This window comes from Rhinatrema bivittatum, chromosome 17, assembly GCF_901001135.1.
Source record: "Rhinatrema bivittatum chromosome 17, aRhiBiv1.1, whole genome shotgun sequence".
Lineage (NCBI taxonomy): Eukaryota > Metazoa > Chordata > Amphibia > Gymnophiona > Rhinatrematidae > Rhinatrema > Rhinatrema bivittatum.
In genome coordinates this window covers 26175026-26201060 of record NC_042631.1, presented here as the reverse complement: position 1 = coordinate 26201060, position 26035 = coordinate 26175026, and the positions used below count along the sequence as shown (strand labels likewise).

Below are 26035 nucleotides of genomic sequence, written 5' to 3'. Positions count from 1 at the left end.
TGCTGATGGTGGTGGTGGTGGAGGGGGGGGGGGGCATAGATAATTATTCTTTTCAAACCCTCTGATTTATTCTTATTAAACCCACTTCTTCTATAGTAATTTGGGCAGCCCCTGGTGGAAAAAAATGAGAACTAATTGTGCTGTACAGTTTTTGGTCCAATCATACCGGCGTATCGTGCTATAGCTCACTACTGCACAGTTGACTTCATTTTGAATATGAATGCAACAGGTAGCACTTGCTCTTTTCAAAGGACAAGCCTCTGTCTGGTGTGTTATCGTTCAGTTCTTCTCTTGGGCATTGAATAACTTCTGTTAGCCTCTTTACATATGATGTTAGCCACAAAAGATGATTGGGGGGGGGGGGGAGGGGAGCAGATCCCTGGAGACTCACTGGTATCCCCGGGCCAAATACACAGATGCAGGGAGGTCCCCACCTAGGTTTTCACGTGCAGCTTGTTGAGTTGCATAGCCTGTTAGAAGATTCTGTTCTTTAAAACATTGGTACTGAACGATAACAGTTATTGTAATTATTAAATGTGTTCAGGTAAGTTTGTCTTGAAGGGTTCTGTGGCTCAGGCAGAGTGCTATAGCGTAAAGTTTACATTCCTATCTGCTGGACCAGCTGGGGTTTGGGCATGCTACAGAAGTGACCAGCTTGAGCCTGGGGAGAGATGGTGACTGCTGCTACTGCAGTCATTCCTTCCAGCCGAAGGAAAAAAACTGGATGATGATCCAGGAGCAACCTGGATGATGATGAGAAGAAAAAATGACCAGAGGATGAGTCTTGAAGGTGATGTATCATCAACTCTCCTGGCATGTAAGGGATTGTGTGTTTCACCCTAGCACACCATCTAGGGTGGAAGGTGGCTTATGAAAGGAAAAGTAGTACATATTTTCACACACACTTATATATTTATAAGTTTGCTAATCCTTTCGGTTTCTAACACTATTTGTAATAGGTTTTTCTGAAATGCAGAATAATTAAATTACATTTGGTGATCAAGAAATAACTTGATGCTTTAATTTGATAGCGCATTTGTGTATTTTATTCTGGTTCAGGTAACCCTGCACAGAGTCGACATGCACTGCGCGTACCGAAGCTCTATGGTGGGCAATACAGGCACAAAAATGCGCGCAAGATGGCACTGCTGTGGCCTACCATGCGGTGTGCCGATCAAGCCTAAAGTGAGGCCTAGCCCACGGGGGGGGGGGGTCAATCCGCTCAGAAGCCCACGTCCCCTTACCCTAACGGGATCGGGAATGACGTCGGTATAGCGTGCCAAGCAAGAAGACCAGAAGAAGCCTTACCGAAACCCCTCCAATGTCTCTGAATCGGGAGGAAATCGTCTTCTCTTTTTCTCTTTAACTTACCTGGGCTCAGCGCTTACCAGCTGAGTACAGAGATGGTCTCCAACTGCGGGGGGAGAGAGCTTTGGCCGTCACCACCACACTCGGCTTCCTGCACCCGCTACCTTTCAGCTGCTTTAGCAGCAAAGTCTACACCGGAAACTGGCTACCGAACCAAGGCACACCTCTGAGGGATCTCCGAAATCACCTCAGGAATTCTCAATGGGGGGAAGGAGTTTTAGGTATCACTTCAGGAGAGCAGGGCTCAATCTTTTCTGCAATATAAAAGTAGAATTTATTCTTCCAAAATTACAGCGATCCCTATAGGGAAAGCATATCCGCATCTGCTGGAGACGGAGAGATACTGAAGAGCTGAGGTTACTGCAGGAGTGTATCTAGGGTGATGTCAGCTTTGAAACCTGACTCCTTCTCCATCTGCTGGCAGGGGAGCATAAACCTATTGGTCCTGAGTCCATCTGGCTACACGCTAGGAAAATCAAGTTACCACGATGCCAGGCTTTCAAAATCTTTGTACGCACACTGATCAAATAAACTACATCTCGAATTCAGCTTGCAGTCGATACTGTTTTAAAACTATTTTGTTGAAGAAAGAGAAAAAAATGATTAAACTCTTGTCAATCAAAGAAGAAACTGTCCTCCCTCTCTAAAGCAGGCAAGGTACCTGGTGTATTTTGCTGCACATCCCAGGATCATTGGCCTAGCTTGTAATTGAAGCTTGACAGCTGGCTCCGTTTTTTATTCTGAACATGCTGAGCCAGTCCTGGTTTTCCCCCATTGCATGAATGGACTTGTATCTCAATTCTCTTAGGGAAATCAATAGGAAAATCACAACTACAGTTCCCTGCATGTAATGGGATAAAACCAGGATAATGGATCAACCTGTCCTGAAAAACAGAGGCAGTTGGCAACCCTACTTTGGTTCAGTAAGTTTCAAATGTTTGAAAATTGATGAATCTGCTGCTCAGGAAAAAAAAAAAAAGCATGCATAAAGAAATTCGCAAATAGCAAAACTGGATAGTTTCAGTTCATGACTGAGCATTATTCCCAAATGAAAGGACCTTAGTGCTAAAAGGGCTGGAAAACACTCTATTGCAATAGGATCAAGCTCCAGCAAGATAAGTCCTAGTCATCCTGGGACATATGGCAGCAGCAGTTCATATCATCCTATTCGCTCAATTGCACATGAGAGGCATACAATGATGTCTTTGCTAGTGGAATTGGCTGCAACATCCACTGGACCCCCACATCAGGGTATTGGCTGGAATGATGTTAGCTCTTCAGTAGTGATTGAAACATTTAGTTCTGGAAGTCGGACGCCCCCTGAGGATGCCACCTCATCAGATATCCAGTGACACCACCTCCAGGGAGTGGGGAGGTCATACAGGTATGATTCAAACCCAAGGAACATGGTCCTTGATAGAGATTCATCTTTAGATTAACCTCTTTGAGCTGTGCACCATCCAGTATGCTTTGAAAGCTTTCTCACACCTTCTAGCAGGAAAGAGAATCTTGATTCAAACATGTTCTTTATAAACAAACAAGAGGGAACAGTCTCCTTCGCCCTTATTTTTGAGAAGTTCTTAGGGTCTAGACACAGTGGAGCTCATATGTAAGCAACGTACCTTCAACAATCCCAAAACACTCTGGCAGACTCGGTTGTGTCCTCCTTCCTCATAAGTGGTTGCTGGATCAGCAGGTCACGAACAACCTGTTCAGTCTTTGGGGTCAGATGACAGTCAACTTCTTTGCTACAGAGAGCAACAAAAGGACCAGAATGTTTAAAAAAAAAAAAAAAAAAGTGTGCTGGCAGTCAGGTTAGGAAAATGGACGCTTGTAAAATTGAGTATCCATTTTCCTTACCCACTGACAGCCGACCTCTCCTGGGTGCCCGCTGCCAAGGAGGCAGTAGGGGCAGTCATTTGTCCTAGCACCTCCTTGGCAGCACAACCCTTCATTTAAATACTTGATCGCGCACCCAGGAAAGATGGCTTGGGCGTGCATTAGGAAAGCGAGCACTCAACACTGAGCACCTGTTTTCTGCAGAGAATTATTGCATTGGCCCCTGTGTTTGTACCTGAGGCAATGGAGGGTGAAGTGACCAACCCATGGTCACAAGGAGTGGTGCCTACTTTTCATATTAATCAAGTCATTGATTTTTTTTTCCCAAGACATGAAGTCTCTTCATTCTTTAGACTGTAAGAGGGCCTTGGTCTACTATTTGAAAAGTACTTAGCTTTCAACAAAAGGCTTCTCAGTTTTGTTGCCTTTGATTCTAATAGACTGGGAATGGCAGTTGTCAAAAGAACTCTGTTAAAGTTATGCACTAGCTGGACTAGAAATCACAGATTCTATCCCTGAGAGCCATGGTGACTTCAATGGCACAGCTAAGGGCCGCCTTGATTGACTTGAAGACTTCTGCAAAGCTGTGACTTGGTTGCTTGTTCACACCTTTACATCCCACAACTGTCTGGACAGCATGTCATGGGACGATGATAGTTTTGGCAAGCAGTTTTACGCAACCTGTTTACCTAGTAGTCCACTCTCTGCTGATGTGGCCGGATTACTTTGATCTATTGCTCCGCTGTGCAACCCTTACTTTGGGTCTTCCATACCCTCCCCCCCCCCCCCCCCCCCCCCCCCCCCCCCCCCCATCTGAAGACTAATTCAGCCCTGCTTGTTCATGCAAGCGAGTTTGCTTACCTGTAAATGCGGTTCACTGTAGGCAGCATGAATTAGCCATGTTTGCTTCCGCCCTCCTCCCTGGACAGTCGACTACCTCGCTAAGGCTTACTAAGCTTTGAAAATGAACGAGGGGCTGATGAAGGCACCATGCGCGCAGGAACCACCACACATGCTTAATTTTTACTGAGCTTGGAGAGAGAGAGGTCCATTCGGCGCCGTTGGATGACGTCACTTCCATGGGTCCTGGCTAATCCATCCTACCGTCTATGGAGAGCCCTCATTTACAAACTAAACTTGCTTTGTTTGTTTTGTTTCTTCCAATCTCATTTTATTGTATTTTTACTTCTGAAACAGAGCAGCTGGCAAGCCTTTGTGCTCTTCAACCTATACATGCTGCTTTTATCTCAGACCCTGTTGTGAATCAAAGCACAGTGTGAGTGAGGGAAGGTGAGTCTGTGGTTGTAAAATAATGGTACTAAGGTTTAATGGTACTAAGGTTTAAAGCAAAGCCTACAAATCTTTGTATGTTTGAGGAAATGTTGCTTTTATATATTCAACAACACTGAAATATAAATATATCTTCTTTAAAACAACTTTGAATATATTTTTCACACATTTTTTTTAAAATAATTTTTTGTTTTTTCTGGTTTTAACTATATCTATCTATAAGCTTTTTGATGCTCATAAATAAATAAAAATAATTAAAAGAAACTCTATAAAAGTGATCAGTGGAAGGTTACATTTTTATTGCATAAAGACAGTGGAAATAGCATACGTATCTCCAGCTGATGGATTATCTTCCTTTAAAGCCTTTCAACATCAAACCCCAGCTATCTGGATAAAATGGGTTCTTGAGAGTAGTGAGTGATAAATTAATAAAGATCCAAAAGAGAAGGCTACATGTGCACAGCAGAGTCTTGTGGTGGTAAAACTTGAGTAAATCTGAGATTAAAGATGAAGAAGGGAAAAGCAGCTTAAAGCATCAATAGGTTTCATGCTTGGATTTAAAAATGCCATAAAAAAAAAAAAAAAAAAGTACAAGAGCCTGTTCTCAGTGCAGATTCACAGTGCAGAGGTGAGGCAGCTTTTAGTAAAATTTGGCTTTTGTCCCCTTATGTTTACCTCTCTTTGCTGCCTCTGTTTTACCGTCACTTTGTTTAGTCTTGCAGTGACAGGGGCCTGCTGCTATCTCATTTGTACCCACTGAAAATTTTGTGTCACTTCTTACTCTGGTCTGTCTTCTCTTCAGGGATGAGCTGTGCTCTGCAACCTGTTAGATTTTAGATAGCACAGTGCTGCTCAGAGTGATTGATAGCATGCCCAAAGAGTATGGGGGAGAAGGAACAAGGAATGCAGAGGCTCCATTTCTGTTAAATTCAGGACCCGTAAAATGGGTTATGTCTTTAATTGGAGTAGGAAAAAAGTCATCAAAAGGCAAAATGCTAATGGAGTGCAAAAATGTAGAGAAATTTAAAATAGTAAGCATTTTTATAGTGTAATTCGTATTTTCTGATATAATATGCAAAGTAGCATTTAATTTGCTTGGAAGGACAGACATTCATAGATGGAGACTTTGGCTGTGTCCTGTTTGAGTCCGGTTCCATCCCTGTTAAACTTTAGTTCCGGAGAGTGGTCGAGGATGACACAATTAGAATATAACATGTGATGCAGACCACCATCTTGTGATAATTTTTTATTTTTTTTATTTTCAGTGAAGTTTTGCTGAGTAATAAAGACCTTAAATTTAGAAGGATGTTTGATTACAGATTGCACTGCACTGTAAATTCATAGAAGTTTTGAACCATCATAATATCCTACTGGAATTTTCTGATCTCCCACACTGATATATTTGTAAACCCGCACTCTGTGGGAGGAGTCACATAAATAACTCCACCTCTCAGCTGTTTGATTTAGGATGGGCACATGTAACATGCCCACACAACTAAAGGTTCTCTGAGGGATGGGGAGGAAAGACTGGAGCAGAAAATAAAATCAACATGCAATAACATAAAACCCACAATGCATTATTATTGCAAGTAAACGAAATCGACACACAATAACATAAAAACCACAATGCCTTACTATTGCAAGTAATGCATGTAAAATCAGTGACATTTACATAACACATTAGGATTTTTATACTCTGTAGCGGACATAGGCCATTATAGTGAGAGAAAAAAAATGCATTAGCATTGGAAAATTAATTTTGTATGTTATAAAAAGAAAATCACTATCCCAGCCCTAAATCTCAGCTCAGTTGCAGAATATTTCAAAATGTCCTCCTATATTTTGGCCAGAATAATGAAATTCTCAGTTAAGTCTCCCAAGATTTTTGAGTCTTTTCTGCAGTCTAGATGATTGATGAAGCCACTGCGTACGCTTGAGGTGCAGTACTCCAGTGCAGATTCAGGAATCACTTACTTCACGGGGTTGAATGTCCAGATTCACACAGAAAGAAAATTGTATTTCCTCTCTACTCTAAATAAAATTGCACTAAATCTTCCAAGGTTCCCTGAAGCTAGAATTTTCCTAATGCTTTACAGGTAGATTTTTAAAGCCCTACCTGTGCCAAAGCTGGGAGATAACGCTCAAAACTTCACTCAGTAAAAGAGCTCTTTCCACTGCTGGACCTAAACTCTGGAACTCTCTCCCTCCTGACCTGAGATTGGAATAATCAACACCCACCTTTAAAAAGCGACTCAAGACTTGGCTGTTTAATCAAGCATTCTCCTTATCCCAATAACTTTTCTTAACTTTTCAACAATCGACCTCAGGCCCAACTCATTCAATTCCGAATTTATCCTCCTATATTATATTGTATTTAAATTGTACTCTCCTTGCTCCATTGAAGTTATTTATTGCTCTCACTAAGTTATTTTATTTATCTCCAAGTTAAATCTTCCCTGTTCTCTGTAAGACATAATTCTATATTCTGTCAATTTTTATTGTTACAATGTAAACCGAATTGATTAGTAACTTTGTTACTGGAACTTTGGTATATAAAACTGTTAAATAAATAAATAACACGCGTGTCTGAAGCCGGTGCGCGCCACACAGGTTTTAAAAGGCATGCCAGTACACGCGTGTCTTCCGGTACGCGCACAAATTGGGAAGTCAAAAAAAAAAAGGGGCAGGGTGTAGGTGGAATCTGGGCAAGACATGAGGGTTCCGGGTCTGTAACTTGAAGTATGCGCACAGGTATTTACGTGCACAAGAGCGCACTGGGGTCGCCTACCGCGTAACTTTACTTCTGCCATGGCTGTCATGTAAGTTTTAAAAATAAAATAAAAAAAATCAGGGCTAAGCAGGGTTTGAAAGGTCGGGGCTAATAGGGTAAAAGGGGTGGCTATCTAGCTAGCGGGGGTTAGGAAGCCGTGAGCCTTTATTTGGGCAAACTGGGAACGGACCGGGGAAACTTGTAATTGCGTCGGTGCATGTATCTAATAAGATCCACCCCCCTACCACCACCACTCACGCGGTAGAGCTGGCATTTGCATGCACAAGCGTGCGTCCGTACAAAATTGTGTGCAAATGTACATGCGTACAGCCTATTTTATAACATACGCGCATATATATGCAAATGCTATAACATGGCCGTGTGTGTTTTCATGTGAGCCACCATACACAAGTACGTGCACGCCCGCGCGGCTGTTTGAAAGTTACCATCCTAGTGCCTGAGTAGCCATTCATAATACTGTTTATCTAGCTGCATTTTTTTTTTTTAAATCTGTAAATATTTAGAAATCACCTTCCTTTCTCTTGTTACAAAGTAACAAACAGTTTTCTCTATTACTGGATAAGGACTTCTGTGCAAATAATGACTACAAGAAAAAAACATCTAAACTGTCAGAAACTGCTCTTACTTTTAATTGCAGACAGAAGCTGGAATTAAATACTCAAAACTACATCTCTGTACTCTCATTGCATCTCTTCTGTTTCTGAGCCTAAACAAAGGCAGCATTATCTTTTATACCCAATTTAAAAAGGTTCATTAGCAATAGATCCTCATTGGCTCCAGGCAGGTATTACACACCCAAGATTTGATTCCAGGACATACAATTAGTCTGTTTGAATCAAAATTAGAATTTATAACAACTAGCCTTCCATGAAATGCAAATATCTCCCCCTGTCCAGTGACGTCCACTAAGTGTCTCTGCAAGCTAAGCAAGCCTGTTCTGACACAAAGTCTTCCCTGGAAACGTCAAGAGCCATTGAATATTTACTATAAACATATTTTGTTTTTCAAAACATCTGTTTACCTCCCTTTGGAATTCCTGACTTTCAAAAGGAACTGCATAGAGCTCTCAACCGTCCCTTTGGCTTTTTAAGTCATCTTTGTTGAGCATCAGTTTTGAATTGGAACTGCTTTGTTACATTTATTCTTGCTGCAGAGGAAAAAATAAATCTAACTCAAATACTTCTAAGTCACTGAGTTACATATTTTAATATCCCTTATACTCTAACTTGCAGTAGGTGGGTGATTTTGATGGCTTCTCTTTGTGTTTTATAAATAAAAAAAAACACACAAGTTAAATGAAGTTTACTTAACGTTTGTGAGTGCAGCATTAATTAGCCATTAACATTGTTCTGTTACCACTTGGTACTATTTCTCTCCTTTACCTCAAACTCTAAGTTCCTACTAAGTTAGCCATGTTATTTATACCCAATTGTTGGATGTAATTGTATATTTGTTTAATTGTTCAATCTGTTTGATGTAATTTTCTGTTCCTTGTTCTGTGTAAACCGAAGTGGTATGCACAAGTGCATGAACTCCGGTATATAAAAGCCTTTAAATAAATAAATAAATATGTATAATGGCTGCCTATTCAAGGCTATGATGAGGGGAGGCGTCTTGGTGAATCATAGGGGCAAAGCCACAGGCTATTTATAGATACTCCATGCCCTGGCACAGTGAGAATAAACACTGCATATAATTTATAACAATTATCTATTTTGTTTTTGCTATGAATGAATGAAATGTTGTTAGACGAAAGATAAGGTGGTAGAGGCAGTAACAGTATTAAAATTCAAGAAATATTCGGGTACGGCCAGCCCAGTTGTTTAGAGGAAGATGCTGTGCTTTGCTTTGTGGAAGACCCATGTTTGATTCCTGAACCCAGCTTCTGCATCCTGAGCTGGCCAGGGTTGGGGATGCTGCAGAGTTAGTGCTCCTTGTCCCTTGGCAGGGGAGGAAGTAGGGACTTAGCCACTGCTCATCTGTGAAACCTAGCAAACAGACTTGGGATCCATAGTGGCTGGCTTCTGGAAGGAGCTGCAGTGCACGGTCCCTGGCTCTGGTATGGTCAGGCTGAGCTGGGAGGGAGATGTAGAAATAGCGGGAGTTGGGCGAGAAGGGAAAATGAAGTATGAGATAAGCACTACAGTTTATTAGCAGCAGGGTCAGGTTGGAGATTAAGGAGGATCTGCGATATTGCAAACAGGAGGAATAAAAGCCTCTGTGGTCTTTGTCTGCCATCATATGTTATGCTTGTGCTATGTAACCTCACAGCTATTTCATACTCTTAGTGCAGAGATATGAAAACAAATAATGTTTGTAATGCTTCTTGGAAATTTATTGCATGCTGCTTTTGAAGTGGTCTAAATGTTGCTTAAATAAATGTTTTTATATGTGATGGTTATTGAACCAAATATGTGGTATAAAATAAGTTGCATTCTTCAGGTGTCACCTTTGCGTTCTTACTTATTGATATATCAATAATTTGTTGACAGAGAAACAGAAGTGATGGACTGGCAAGATGCTCCACAAGCTAACCATATTGATTCTTACAAGGGATACTCAGAAGCTGAAGCCATCCAAAGAAAGGAATTCTTTCCAAGAGCAAATGAAATACTTTCATTTGAGACTCGTGAAGAGATGAGAAAGGCAAGGGAAGATGAAGAACGTTATACTTCAAAAAATGACACCCTGGAACCAAAACAAAGAAAGCCCAAGCATTCAGAAGTTGATTTGGTGTACAGAGAGTTGGCGCCCAGGACATCTCGGTCCCAAACCGCTCAGCCTCAGCCAGCTGAGAAGAATGGGATACTTCCGAACTCGTTGACTGCAGGTGCTAATCCGGTGGAGTATAATGGTACTGGCGTACATAAAAGAGGGGTTGTTCCAAGAACAGCAAACCCTGAAAAACAGGCCCAAAGGAAATCCAACGTAACTCAAGTGGAGCATTGGGTCAAAGTGCAGAAAGGAGACCCTAAAAGGTTAGTTATAGACTTACCCTTCTTTAAAGCTGGGCCAATTGCATTGCTCAACAATATCAGTTCATGAGTTTATAGATCATAAATAACTATCATGTCACCTTAATAATTACTGTACTGTATTTCTCCCTGAAAGGACATAAATAAATCTGAATAATTATACTTCATGTATTGTAAACTTAAATTAGCATTTCTAGCACATATTTTATATACTAGATACATATCAAATATTCTAGATTAACTTGGCAAATAAATATATGTTGAGCCATTTATGTATTGGCATTTTTTTTTTAGAATGTTTTTATTCAAAGCTGAACAGAAAGAATGAACAATTATTATTGCCCGATAGCAGCACTCATTTTCTTCTGAAGAGTAGAAAGCTGTAGTAGCCATGTTGGGATTTGATCCTGAGAGCTGCAGATCTTTGCGGATATTACTGACAAATTAGGCTTACCTGGAATGGGATGAAGAAGATGTATTGTTTGTGTTTTTGTTTTTTTGTTTTCCTTGTATTATCTTTGCAGACTAAGTCAATTATATCTTCCATTGTTAAAAGGCTATAGTCACCCCACCACTTTGTATTCAGAAGAGCTGGATTTCAACTTGTATTTATAGCTCTGGACATATTTGTATTTTCTTTATGAGGAAATATAACGCCTGTAACTCCCGAGAGTTCTCACTATGACTGTTTTTCATATGTCAAATACCTGTTTCTTCACACATTGAGGAGGTTCATTTTGTAACATCGTGCAGAAGTTATACCGATTTTCAAAGTGGACTTGCACCCACAAATCAGTTTTAAAAATTATCTCGCCAAATCTACCCACACAAATTTCCTGTGAAAATGTATATGTGCGTGTATTCTTTCAGAATCCAAAAATCTGTGCACAAGTGCAAACCCCCCTGCCCAGCTCTGCCCCTTGGAAGACCGCCATTCAGTTTAGGCAAACTCCTACACATGCAGAACACATGAACGGAAATTTACCTGCATAGTGCATGGGCAGTTTATTAAGAAGCCTATTTCTGAGGGTAAAATACTCTTTACCTGTGGGGAATGCCTTTGAAAATTACCCTCCCTGCATCAATTTTCTTGGTATTTTGTTAATAAGTGTTTGTTGATAATGGGGCAATAATGATCTCACTTAGCTGTGAAATCCATATTATATTTATGTGAAGGTACTGAAACATTTTTCATTTCATGTAGCATAATAATTTGTTATCTGTAGTGAAAAATTTGGAGCATGAATGGGTCTAGTCAATGTAGCTAAATTTTTGGATATAGATGTTGAATTTTCTTACTATTATATGCTCCTTTTAAAGCTGAGTGTTGATTTAGGGTAACTTTATATTGAAAAGTAAACATTTTAGCTTAACCTAGCATTAATCTAAACCACCAGAAAAGCATTGAAGCATACGGTGTAATATCAGTGAATAGTTTTACTTTAGAATAATTCCCAGTACTATGCAGACAATGTAGCAGCATTTCGGATCGGAACATATGTGTGCTAAATAACACTTTGACCTGTGAGCTGTAGGAGATGAATGAATGCTTATTGCTTATATAGATACCTAAACTAAAGTGCCAACAAAAATCTCTCTGTTCTAGGTTGAAAAATCATTCAGCAACCAGGACAGCAGCTTGGCCAATGAGAACAGCTTTTCCTCAGGGACTTTTTTTTTTTTTTTAGTAGCCTTTAATAAATGTGTCTGAACACAGAGTACTTGCTGAAAGGTTCATGCCTTGCTTTACATTCGATGTTAACCGTTTACTGCTGGTTTAGTGAACTGAGAAACCATTTTTTTTGTTGTAGGCTCAAGTTCCATGATATAAGATACCATGTGGTGGTGGTGATGATGCAGAAAAGTGAGGGGGGGAAATCAGAGATTAACCAGGCCCATCTGTGGCATTGCAGCAGGGAATGGGTTTGGGTGGACTGCAATGGGCCTCACGGGCCTTAAACTGCTGTCCTGTTCTGTGTTTCTGTGTATATAGGGGTGAATTTTAAAAGCTGAAACCGGGAGGTACGCGAGTATATCCTGCCGGCATGTGCCGCGCGGGTTTTAAAAGGCGCGTATCCCTTGGCACGCGCACAAATAAGAAATTGCAAAAAAAAAACAATGGGCGGGGCCTTGGGCGTGATCTGGGTGCGGGACACGGGCATTCCGGGACTTTAAAATTAAATGTGTACGACTTACCGGGGTTCCCCGCCGAGTAACTGTACTACTTTTATGGACGGCGTGTAAGTAATAAAATAATTCTAGGCTAGTCAGCGGGGTTTTAAGAGTTTGGTGCTAACAGGGTAAAAGGGAGGCTGTTTAATTAGGGGGGGGTGGTTAGGAAGTCCTATCCCTTACCCGGGTGATCTGGGAAAGAACTGGGGGAACTGGTAATTGCGCCAGCGCTCGTGTCTGCTGAAATCACCCCCACTAACACGGTGGAGACGGCATGTGCACGCATCCATACAAAACTGTGTGCACGTGTACGCTTATCCAACCCCTTTTATACCATGCGCGCATGTATGTGCGCATGGTATAATATGGCTGCATTCTTTAGCACGAGCCGGTATATGCGTGTACATGTGCGCCCGTGCGCCATCATCAAAGTTACACTCTCCCTGTGTATGTAAAATTGGGATGAGTACACAATGTATAACAACTATTCTATGCATTTTACTCTTAAGTATACTAGTATTGCAGTTAGTTCAGACTCTTAGGCTACATGTGGGTGAATTATCTATCGATTTATCTATCTCTATCTATTTAGTTAGTATGTATGTATTTACCTCATCCCTTTTTTTTTTTTAAATGTGTTTAGGGACAATTTTTGATAGCCCACGTAGTTCAAAACCACATGGTGTGTAATTTGCACAAATTTCAGAGAAACTGCCTACATTATTTTCTCTTTGAAAACTGGCAAGTGCAAAGTAACATGCACTGAAAGCCTCCACACACCTTGCACCTACTGTTGGTGCAGATGGCAGGGGAAGGGGGCAAAAATAGCATGCATACATTTGAAGTGATTGTACATGTGCAGTTTTCGTCCTCCTCACCTAATCACACCCTGGGGAAACTGCCTCGTTTTACCCGCTCGGCTGAAAGTGCCTGCACTGTGGAACCCGCGCTTACTCTGAGCCGTATTTTAAAGAGGGCAATTTTCAGTCAGATCATTTTATCTGGGTAAATGCCGTTGAAAATTGTGCACTGTTTAGCACAGTATTAAGATGTATTAAAGGCTATTTGACGTCAGTTACTACATTTAATTTAGAATAACTTCTTGTAATCTACATGCACTTAAAAATCGATTTTAGTCGATAGCAAATTTATTTAGGATTTAGGTAATTTGTAATTTTGTATACCTGATTTATAAAGTGTGTCCTCATTTTACAACTTTTTATAAGTAGTACCCTAAAGGGGTAATTTTCAAAAGGATTTACACACTTAAGTGTAAATGGACTTTTGAAAATTTGCTATGGTATATGCTTATTTTGTGCGCACTAATCATTTTGAAAATTACCCCAAGTGTATTAATTTAATTAATATTACAAAGGCATTTTTTTTCCTCTTCCTAGCCTTGCTTCTGATCCTTCCTTAATACGTCATGCTCCCAATCAAGCTTTGTCGTCACATCCTGAAAACTATCAGACTTTGCCAAAGAACACCAGGCAGCCTTTGGGGAGTTCTCCGCCACCAAACTCTAATTTGCCAAGTGACTATAAGTACGCCCAGGACCGTATCAGCCACTTCAAGATGTCTAACGAGGATCGGAAAGCTTCTAAGGAAGGTACTGTGTGGCAACTGTATGAGTGGCAGCAGAGGCAGCAGTTTAAACACGGCAGCCCCACTGGTCCACTCTACACAAGTTCTACTGATTTTATTGACCGTGGAAAAGGAAGAAGTTCATTAGATGTTCCACGTTCCATCTCCGTTCCTCCTTCTCCTTCTGATATCCTTCCACCAGCGCCACCAAAAGTCTATCCACCAAGAAGGCCACACACTCCTGCAGAAAGGGTCACCGTTAAACCCTCGGAGGACAGACCGAATGCGGACACTAACTACGCTGGGTCACCAAGGAAAATGCGAACCCACGCTCTTAAGGTAAGAACAGTATTTTTCCATTTGCCTTATTTGTGGTTTCCATCCTGAAGATATACAAACAAACAAAAAAAAAATTTGATGTTGACAGCTTGGAGGAACATCATTGAAATGTTTAGGTACTATAAGTAGCTTTTGCTTCTATTTTGTGTGTCACTGCATGCATGTAGGTACAAGACAAGTGGTGAATGGTGCTAGTGAGCACAACACGTTTGTGACAATATTTATTTTCTTTTCTAGAGCACCCATGAATTTCACATTTTACAGCGCCCGTTCTAAAAAATCAGGGGTTTTTTTTTCTGTATTTTTATCATGGCGCTGCAGTTATGAGAACCAGACTTTGATGTTACATTCCATCAATGACATCTCTGCAGCTCTTTAGAAGGAAGTTTTACTGCATGATGCAATAATGAGAACTGATTCTGGTAACATATTTAAAAAGTGTTCTTTTTAAAAACAGATGCTGTTTCCAAAATTACAGCCTCCAGCGGTGAAACCCGACTGTGTTCGTTTACAGTGCAGAGGAGGAAGAGACTTGTATGCAGCATCCCTTTTTGGAAAATTGTTTTTTTGTTTCCAAAAAAGTGTTTTAGAATTTGAACCATTGCCTTCTAGTGGCTATGCTGAGACCACCAAAACCCCTTGCCTACAATATAGGACCTGACACCTTTCCAAAGAGTAACTCACTGTGTTACCTTCCCCCATGGCCAGCGTGGATTCGCATGTTAATCCTCCCACAGAGTGTTTGGATGGATTTTTATATTTGCATGTTGTTTGTTCTCCCTGCTGCAGAGCGCAACGCATATTGACAGACGATCGATGCCTGCTGTAGGGTATATGACACACACTGTAAGTGCACCCAGCTTGCACGGCAAGTCGGTAAGTATTATGCTATATATTTATCTTGAACCTTTATAGAACTTAGCCCCCTTTAGGCAACAAAATAATAAGTGTTCAAATCTGAATCCTTTTTGTGTTGTGGTTGTGTGTGTTTTGTTTTTTGTTTTGTTTTTTTTAATATCAAACTTGCTGTAATTTCAGTATTGTTGCTAATTTACTGTGTAATTTTTAAAGCACCAGAAATTTGTGAACATGTTGGTACTGTATAGAATTTCCTTTCCATGAATAGAATAATCTCCTGTGCTAAGGCCTCTTTTCATACTCTGTATTTGACCTAAAGGTAGAATTAAAGAAATAATTGTTTAATCATAGTAACATAATATTTAGCAACAGGAAAAGACCAGCTGGTTCACCCAGTCTGCCCAGTTATTCCTGTCCACACTTAAAAGGACAATATCCCAGGTGCCTGCCATATGAAGGCCTGTAGGATATTATGCTTTATCCAAGACAGTTCTGTCACCCTCATCCATTGTACTCTACTCCCTGAGGTTAGGTGAGCATGCAAGATTCTCTTTTGCAGTTCACACCCAGCACCCCCCTCTCCTCTCATGTCCAAACACAAGGTCCCACAGTAATCCAGCCACCAACCGCTATTTAGCTGTTACCTGAACATCCAACCTTGCAGGTCCCTATGACCTTTCCATATAGCATCCTGCCACCACCAATCTGCCAGGCTGTTCTAGTCAACTCGAGGAGCACGTAACCTGCCAGATGGACCTAGTTACTTGAGCGCCTGTTTTTTTTTCCGCTGGGCCTTCTAGTTTATCTATGTCTGTTAAATGCTTTCTGGGCACTGAGGTGAAGAATGTAATCACAGTGACTCTGCCTGGAGACTGCTAATTTCCTCTTTGCAATGTGTCTGAATACCTGCAGCCTGAAGAGCTAACATTGCTTCTCATTCGATTAAGGAGACATCAGGCTAAGTTGGCCAGTGTACGAAATTATACAATCGGCCAATTACAGCAGCATGAGCCAACTAATCCCACCTACCAGGTCAGCTGCTGAGTAGCTCATTTGTGCTGTACGATAATTGTGGCTATCCAAACGCTTCATAGTGGTCTGCTTGCCTTCATGGTTTTTTTTTTCTCGTTGTTTTCATTTATCCCTTAATAGGTAATTCTGTAGATCATTTGCAGTTTCCTTTGCTTTTGTATTTTTTTCAAGATGAGTATATTGTTGCAGAGATGTAAAATTAAAGAGAAAAATGAGGGCTGGTTATTGGTATGTTGCTTCATTAGCATGTTTATTTACATTTTATTATTGCATAAAACTGCTGCTTTGTGAAGCTTCCACCTGGCGATATTTCACTCTGCTGCCCACCAGACCATGAGTGTGCTTCTACCCTGGTTTCCATGTCATTTTGCATGGGCTGCTAATTAAAATGGGGATATGCTATTGAGCTTCTTGGTTATTGCAGAACAAGTACAAGGCAGAGAAGGTCTTGCTTTGTGCTTTCTTTAGATTCCATTAATGAAAATGCCTGGGGATGTTGGATCATCTAAAATGGTTCTCTCAATGGAAAAATAGAACTTGACCTCTTCCATTGCCTTAACTCTGCAGTAGCCAAGACTAATGAAGACTTACTTGATGAACTGAGCAGTAGGGCATATGAGCTCCTATGCAAAGTAAACTAAGAAAATATATTTTCTTGAATTGGCAGAATATCAGAATACTCACAGTGCAGAGCAGCCATATTTGAAGACCCAGATTCAAGTTTGCCCCTTGTCAGTTACTCACTCTCTGACCTTCAGCAGAAAATGTATCTTCTTTGCAGATACCTCTTGTCTGTCTTTCCTCAGTCTTTTTTTATCACCCTATAACTAGCTTTGTAGTATATGCCTAATTATTGTGGCACATTATGATGACAGGTTCTGTAAAAGGAATATTTTACATTTAATTCCTTATACAGAGAGAAATCACTTTCATTGTTTATTCCACTGCTTTAGCTTATGTTTTGTAAAGTTTACGCTGCAAAGGAGTTACAGGCACAGTGTTCGTTAGTGGCCAATAGTTACCTGTTCATTAGTAACTTGAAAGTAGATCTTTCAAAGATTGCGCCTGCTGCCGTAAATTTAATCTGTTTTATCAATCACCTTTCCAGAGAACCTGCTCAAGGTTGTATACAATAGTATAGTGATGATGAAATAATCTGAATCTAGAAGAGAATTTCAGTACATTAGAATCTATTCTACAAACACAGATAATGTAACAGTGTAATAGGCTAAATCAGTGGTTATCAACCTTTTTTCGGCCAGGTCACACCTGGCAGATGGTTCTCACATGTGTGACACACTAAACATGTGACCGTCACGTGGCTATATGTAAACATACACTCTGCATCCACAGGAACCCCCTCGACCCCCAACAATGGGTCAGAACAGAACTAGGTCATTACCCATACAACTCAATATACAAAAAAGATATTCTGGTTCTGGAGACATCTCAGTAAAAGCAAAACCAACTCCCTCTACTACTAGGTACAATAGCCTTCCTTATGAAAAGACAGCAATTTACCACTAATGCATATCCTATTGAGAAAACACAACAAATAAGATTGTTACAAATGCCTATATGCTGTAAAATACCTCACCTCGGTCACACACAAAGCCGACCTTCACCAAGGACAGAAAGATCACAAATTATAAATATGGAGACAGAAACTGGAATGGAAAACCAAAAAAGCCACTCTGCATGCAGTGCAAACCTGGAGAAATAGAAACAAATATAGCAGCTAACATAGTCCCAGGATCTGCAATAATGCACACAAATTAATCTGCACAAAGTTACACCTGCATTATGGCATGCACTCCAAAAGTAAGAACCCTATCTATGAAAGGTAACACTAAACCAGGCCCTAAACACCACTATACCTCCTATTAGGAAAACAGAATAAGCCAATCTGCTATAGAACCCCACAAAGAAATAATTGTAAAAACTATACTAATAAATGTTTCAAAACAGATTAACATCCAACAGTTAAAAACTCATAAAAATTATTTTAAAATTGTCCAAATAGCAATTAAATATTTCAAACCAGACAGATTACATAATACCCAATAATTAAAATGGCAGTAAATCAAGAAAAATAAACTTAAAAAGACACCTTTACTTACCATCTCCAGCAACTCTCCTACTCCTTTCTCTTGCAGGCCAAAAGCACTCACCAGAAGCAGCAAGGGGGTCACTCACTCACACACACAGACCCCATAACCAGTCTTGGTCTCTCACCCAAAAACACAATACCTCCCTGACCAGTCTCTCTCTCAATCACACACATGCTCTCTCATATATACAAGCTCAAAATCACACACAAATGCTCTCGCACCCATTCACACCCACACACACACCAGCACTCACCCAGGCACCCATTCACACACATCAGCACGCACCCACTCACACCAGCCCACACCCAGGCTCCCATTTTCACATGCATGCACTGGGCCTCATCGCCAAACCTCTTCTTCCTTCACTGCAGGGATGGCCGCCGCGGCTTTACTCCAGATTACTTTTTGCCGCCATGGGGATGGGCTCTCATGGCAGTTTTGCTTGGCCAGGGTCAGGCTTCCTCTTCACCACCATAAGGATGGGATCCTGTGGTGGCCTTGATTCGTTGGGATCAGGTTTATTCTTTGTCACCATGGGGATGAGCTCCCCTGGCAGGCTTGTTTCATCGGGGGCGGGTTCCTCTTCACTGCCACGGGGATGAGCTCCTGTGGTGGCCTTGCTTCGACACTGCCACTCCTCCCAACCCCCCACCCTCGACCTATGCTATGACCCTTCTTCTTGCCTCACCGGCCAATCAGAAGCTTCCTCCCTTCTTCCTACTCCCACTGGCAGGTAGAAGGGAGGAGGCTTCCGAATGGCCTGCATGGGGGCAGGAAGAAATGGAGGAGGCTTGCTATTGGCCTGCGGGGGCAGGGAATGGGGAAGCACAACCGGGGCAGTGGGACACCGGGAGCCGCGACACACCTGCCGGTGCTTGGCGACACACTGGTTGAGAATCGCTGGGCTAAAACATAGCTGACACAAATTGTGATCTTCATACAAAAGAATGCGTCATCTTAGTTGTATTTATTTTTTATTGAAAGGCAGCTTTCTTGGCCTATCTGTATGTAACTAGTCCTAATGTCTAACTAGGTGACACATTCTCTCTTGCTTGGACAATAGATATCAAATGAAAAGTAGTTAGTGAGTAAACTTCCATCATCTATCGATTACTGCAATGTACTCTACCTGGGTTTGCCATGAGGGCATTGTAGTACATACAGAATCTCAACCACATGAATTGTATCAGAGGTACCCTTACACCAGCATATAATCCTCACTCTGGTCAAGCACCACTGGCTTCCAATAATACAGAAGGTTAAATTTAAAACTTATCATGTTAGTTTTTAAAGGAGTTAATGGCCTTGCTCCTCCAAGCTTTAATGCAGGCTCTCAAATTCTATCGTCCAACCAAACCTTAAGGTCTGCCTCCCACACTCTTTTGGATTTTCCATCTTTTAAAGTTGTGCAGCTTGATGAAACACGAGAACATCCATTTTATATATAGGGCCCTATTTTATGGAATGCATTATCTCAGGTCTTAAAGATGGAGGCATTAACCACCAAGTTCAAGAAAATATTGAAGACTTTTTTTTATTTATGCATGCTTTTAATCTTAACCATAATAGTTGACTAAGCGTAGTCAGATAAAGTAACTCAGGAAGGTTTATATTTGTAGCAGGTTTCATATTTTATTTTTTTGTTTTATCTTTATTTTATTTTTTAATTGATATGTTTGTCTTTTGATTCAACACTTATTTTGTTTTATTTTGTCTGTTATAATGATTGTCTTTAAATGGTTATGAGTATTATCTTGGAAACCACATAGAAATGTTGATAGGCAGTTTATAAATTTTTAATAAATAAATAAACCATGAAACTTGAGAATCTTCAGCTGTGGATGAATCCATCTTGTGCTCCGCATTGGAAACAATGATATTGAAACTTCCCTCCTCTGGTCGAATCACAGGGAAGAACCAACATCGCAGATTGTTTCTGCTGCTGGACACAAAATGGATGAGCTTACAACTATAGAGCATGATTTTGATGTTACTTTATCAGCAATCATCATTTTTTTCTAAACATAGTATCCCGCCATGGAAACACTTACTCAATGGGACTTTAGATCTGTCCATGAAAAGAACAAGAAAATTGTTTTGCAATAATTGTACCTTGATGATGCCTGTTGGTTGAGTTCATGGAAGCTGCCATCTTTTCATGTCTCTCATCCTGTTTAATTGGTTTACAGCTTCCCTGCTTGCATAACATTGGTTTTAAAATCTGGTCCTCAAAATATTCTCATAGAAGATGTTCATGAAATCAGTTATATGGTTGGTCTAAGAACCAGTATTAGGGATACCCTTGAAACAAGACCTTTTAAGGGCTCAGGAAGACTTGGTTTGCAAACCACTGAATTAAGCAGAGTAGTAATATTTTAAAGTAATATTTGCCATAAAATACTGCCTTTCTTTAAATACACAGCATGTCCCACCATTTATGCTATTTTAAACTGTACACGCAAAATCAATTTTCATAAAGTGCTATTAAAAGTTGTTAAAGACTGATTTTAAAGGCAAACATAGCATTTGAATGAAGAAGTAGCCCAGTAGTTAGAGAACATAAGTCTATAAGACTTGCCATACTGCGTCAGACCAAAGGTCCATCAAGCCCAGTATCTTGTTTCCAACAGTGGCCAATCCTGGTCACAAGTATCTGGCAGGATCCTAAGGGCTATTTATTTTTTTTAGACATTTTATATACCGTCATTCCCTGTATAGATCACAACGGTTTACAACGTGACATTTATAGTTAATACTCAACAAACAATGATTGGTTACAGAAGTGATATTCATAGACATTCATTAATAATTATCAAGTGAAATTATCTAGTACATATTAATAATTGATCTAGTATGGAAAAATAAAGCAAAATGATAGTTTTCACATCGTAGTCAGAGGGTTGTTTTGAGAATCCTACATTCTCTCATTTGATTTATTCTTCATGATTCGATTATTGTCTTTTTATCCTTCTTGACTTTGTGGCTCAGTGTATTCTGATGTAGTAAGTTAGTTTATATGTGTTTTTGAATAGCCAAGTTTTAGCTCACATTTTAAATCTCTTTCTATCTGGTAAAATATTTAATGAATCAGGCAGAGAATTCCAGAGCTTTGTACCTGCCGTGGAAAACACATGATTTATTTTATTTATTTATTTTATTTTTTTATTTAACATTTTTTATATACCGAGGTTCTGGTAACAATGTTACTAATCACCTCGGTTTACATAAAACTTAAAAAATGACTTAACACAAGTGTCTTACAGAGAACATGATCTCCTATTTGCATCAGATGTGTGCTCCAAATTGTGGGAATAGTCAATAGTCTTTTATTTTGAGATCTTAGTGTTCGCTGGGGATTGTATGGTTGTAGTGTCACTCCTAAGAAGCTGGTGTTATTGGAATGAATGATGATGAATATTATCATTAACACTGGCTTGTACTGGTAACCAGTGCAGTGACATTAGTGAGGGTGTAATGTGATATTTCCTAGATCCTAATAAGAGTTTTGCTGCAGCATTTTGTAGTAGTTGTGTGGCGCAGCAGATACTACCATAAGCTTGCTGGGCAGACTGGATAGACCGTTTGGTCCTTTTCTGCCATCATTTCTATGTATTATTTGGCAAAATTTTAATTTTTCGGGAAGATAGAACAGGTGTTTCTTTTTGGGGAGATGATAAAAATGAATGACTATATTCTTGGAAATCCATTTCCAAATAAATACTTTCTTATATTATCAAGTCTTTCAAGAAAACCCATAAGACTCTTCCGAGTTTCATCATAGAAAATTTACAGTCCTGAGGAAGAGATATGCAATGCAGATGTATGTGGTTCCCTTCATATATTCATGAACTATTACAGAGTGGACAACAATGTACATCAGCAGATGTAGTCTTCAGGAAGAAAGTTCTCCTATCTTATGTAAATCCTGCCCTTTGGGTAATGCTGCATTGTATCCTAGAAGCAGTTTCCCAACCTTCTCCTGGAAGCACACCTAACCACTCAGGTTTTCAGGATATTCATAATGAATATGCATGAGAGAGGTTTGCATACATTGGAGACTCAGGGTATGCAGATCTATCTTATGCATGTTCACTGTGGCAATCCTGAAAATCTGACTGGATAATTGTGCCTCCAGGAGAAGGTTGGGAAACACTGTCCTACAGCAGTCGGACACTTCATCTCATGAAAAATCTGAAGGTCTACCCCAGAGCTGTTGTCAAAGCATGGTGAATACCTTGTTCAGGGAGATTTGTTTGTACAGTATTGCACTGCTGGATAAGCGCTCAGATTGGAGAAGGAATGACTTGCTGAAGTGGAAGAGGATGGGGTGGGGGGAGAGGGAGGACCAGAATCGTGTAAGCCTGTGACAGCTTCTGGTTTGAGAAGAAAGATTTCTGCTGGTCTCCATACGCCCTGTTGAGCGGTAGTAACCTGCAGGCCCTGTCTGCCGTAGGAGTTACCGGAATAAAAGGAAGTTATAAGGACAGTTCCTATTCTTTCTCATTTATTCTTCATGGCTGGTCAGGGGTGTGTGAAGGCTTTGATCAAGGCTGAAGGTGACATTCAAAAGAGATTCATTTCACCACAAACCACCCTGAGATATAAATGAACTTGTGGTAAGCAGGCTGGTATGCTCGTAAGGTAACTCATGTTTGAATGGCCTACTCTTTTATTTTAATTCCTGCTGATGAGAGGATAAGTACAGGATTTGTAAATATAGCAACAATTAAGTGTTGCAATATAGTAAGCAATACATTAAGCTTGTGCTAATTTTCCCCTCCTGCAGGCAGATGACACTTACATTCAGTTGAAGAAAGACCTGGAGTATCTAGACTTAAAGGTAATTATCTCTCTCGCTTTCTTTCTGTGGCTTGCACCATAATTAAAATGATGTGACTTCCAGGTTAGTTGACTTAGATACATTGAAATAACATCTAACCAACAAGTTGTAGGCAAAAAGTTGTAGTCCTTTTACGGCAGTGGTCCCCAACCCTTTCCCAGGGGCCCACCAGCCAGTCGGTTTTCAGGATATCCACAATGAATGTGCATGAGAGAAAATTTGCATGTTTTAGAGGCAGTGCGTGCAAATTTTCTCTCATGCATATTCATTGTGGGTATCCTGAAAACCTGACTGGCTGGTGGGCCCCCAGGACAGGGTTGGGAACCACTGTTTTACGGGACTAATGATACATTTGTAACTAACATTCAAGAGCTCCCTTCATCAGGTCTGTGCAAAAGTGAGCTGAGGGATGGCGATTTCTAAACTGTACAAGTAAAGTGTAAGTTGGGTTATACTATCAATACGTATTTTCAAATCTTTAGAGAGCTAGAAAATAGAAAGGGCTGAGTTTTCTTTTGTTTTTTTGAATAATTTAAAAAATAGATGACCCTGCTATTAAAACACATACTGAGGTCCATGTTTAAAAACCTGCTGAGCAGGTAAGGTAACTTGACTAATTTTAACCGGTTATCTTTAGGAAAATTTCAGCTGAGCCTGAACAGTTTGGTTTTCAGCTGGGTATTCTCTTACATCCTAGCCAGCTAGCTTAGCTGGTTAGATTTAGGAAACTCAAGGATGTCTGCCTAAACTTAGCCAGCTAGTGCTGAAAAATCTCCCCTCCCTGCAGCCTCAAAAAATATTGGGCCAAGAGGCTGTCAGCTTCCCTGCGGGGATCCCCTTGCTTCTCACTGTCCTATTTGAAAAATAAACCACAGTGCTGGCATCCCTCGATCCCATTCCTGCCCTACCCTCCAGCTGACATATATTAAAAAAAAAAAAAAAAAAAAGGACCTTCCAAGTGCCACATCCTCTCACACCCCCAGAAGTCCCCTCAAAGGCAGCCCAAGCTGAGTGCGAGGATATGGTCATCTTCTTCACTTGCTTGGATGAATATTAAATGGAAGTAGCTGAGAGCCTACCGGCATAATGTTCATTAATGCACTGCGCTTCTCAACTGAATGGGGATTGGTCCCTTCGCTGACAATACAGTGAATAAATGAATGATAAGTGCTGGTATAACTGTCAGGCAGAACAGCACTCGGTATTTAGTAGAGGGGGGGGAGGAGGTAAGACCTCGTGCTTGACTTGGGCTGCATTTGAGGGGATCTGAGGTTGGAGATGAGTGGTGTGGGAGGGTGCAGCTGTTGGCGGGTAGAATTTCTTTTTTTTAATTAAATAGGTCATCTGGCGGTGAAGGGGGGGGGGAATCTAGATTGGGAGATGCTGGCGATGCAAGGAGAGGGGGTAGAGGCTTTTGTAGGAGAGAGTGAAGGGAGATTGGGCGAGTGAAGGGAGATTGGGCGGAGGGTTCTTTTAGGATTTATTTTTTTTCCCCATTACAGTTGGAAAGGAAGTTGGCCAGACATTGAGGCCTAGTCTTGCAGTACTTGGATTTGGCAGCCAAGTTAGGCTGCTGGCACTTAAAATCGGCACTAACTGCCTAACTTTCTCCCCCTACCCTAACCCAGTCCCACCTAGATTTCAGCCGGGTAATGTTAGCTAGCTACTGAAACTTAATCGGCTAACTTTAACCGCACCGCAGGGGTATTTTCAAAGGCTTCAATCTAGCCAGTTAAGTTCTTACTTAACTGGCTTGATGCCTTTGAATATTTTTAATAATGTGTGAAAATAATTAAAATAGTAGTGACAACTGAAGGGAGCATGTTGCTGGAAACATTTAGAACAATAAACAGAGGATAAAAATCACTTCCATTTAGGGAGCACAGGAGCTCAAGGTTTTTGTGAGAATGGTTTCTTAAGTGTTGTTCGAGGAAGGTGGTACACGCGTACCTTGCTCTAGCTCACAGTTCTCCTTGGTAGCTTTTATTGCACCCGACTGGCAACAAACTGGCAAGATTTTTCTGTTTGGCTGGGGTATTTTTTTTTTAATAATCTTTTTTTTTTGTAATGCAACAAATGGTCTTGCAAGTTTAAAAAAATACCAGCAAATGAACCTCAGCAGTGCTTCCCAAGGTGATGCTTCTTCTCTGTGGATGTGGAGCAGTTGTGCTCCGGTCCAAGAATCCTCGCTCGAGGTTATCAAACTGACTCGGGTCCACTGTGACCCGGTACGAAGATGTTCTTACTAGTGCTAGAAATGTCCTGGTGGCGTGGGTGCCTGAAATTCAAATGCTGATGGCTAGGGCTGGAAGTGGAGCGGTCTGATACTTTTCCACCCCACCTCAGGCAAAGCTTGTTTGGATATTATATATATATGTTGAACTGTACCCTGTCCCAAACTTTGGAGGGTGCAGGGATATAAATCTTTTAAGTAAATAAATAAAGCAAGTAAATAAATAAAGCAAGACCCATTCTTCCACCTTCCTGCCGAGTGCAGTAGGAATGCAAATAGCAGGTGGGCAGTGAGGGACATAGCGAACTTACATACATTATCGGTTCCTGAAGCCGCTCCTTTCTGAGCAAACGGGGGGGGGGGGGGGGGGAGGGAAGTGGGGACCAGGAAATATGTGCTCTCACTCTGTCCTCGTGTTGTTATCTTGCCCACCCTGTTCTTTCTACAGCCCAAGGAATGAGATTGGGGAGGGGGGGGGGGGAAATGAAGAGCAATGGGGTGGGGATGGAGGGTGGGGAAGGAAGAAGTGGCTAAATTTCACTTAGGAAGTCCCCATAAACAGAGTCACGGTAATGGAATGTGGTCAAGTGGAATGCTTGGACT

The 26035-nt window shown here is 40.8% G+C and overlaps 1 protein-coding gene across 1 annotated transcript in view; it reads left to right on the top strand.

Moving 5' to 3' along the window:
- PLEKHA7 (pleckstrin homology domain containing A7) overlaps positions 1–26035 on the top strand; it is a 403482-nt gene that overhangs the window by 271140 nt on the left and 106307 nt on the right. Inside the window, exons 10-14 of the mRNA XM_029583091.1 lie at positions 9781–10266; positions 13833–14358; positions 15148–15234; positions 16129–16248; positions 23146–23232. Of these exons, the coding sequence (XP_029438951.1) occupies positions 9781–10266; positions 13833–14358; positions 15148–15234; positions 16129–16248; positions 23146–23232 (1306 nt within the window). The remainder of the gene's footprint in view (positions 1–9780; positions 10267–13832; positions 14359–15147; positions 15235–16128; positions 16249–23145; positions 23233–26035) is intronic.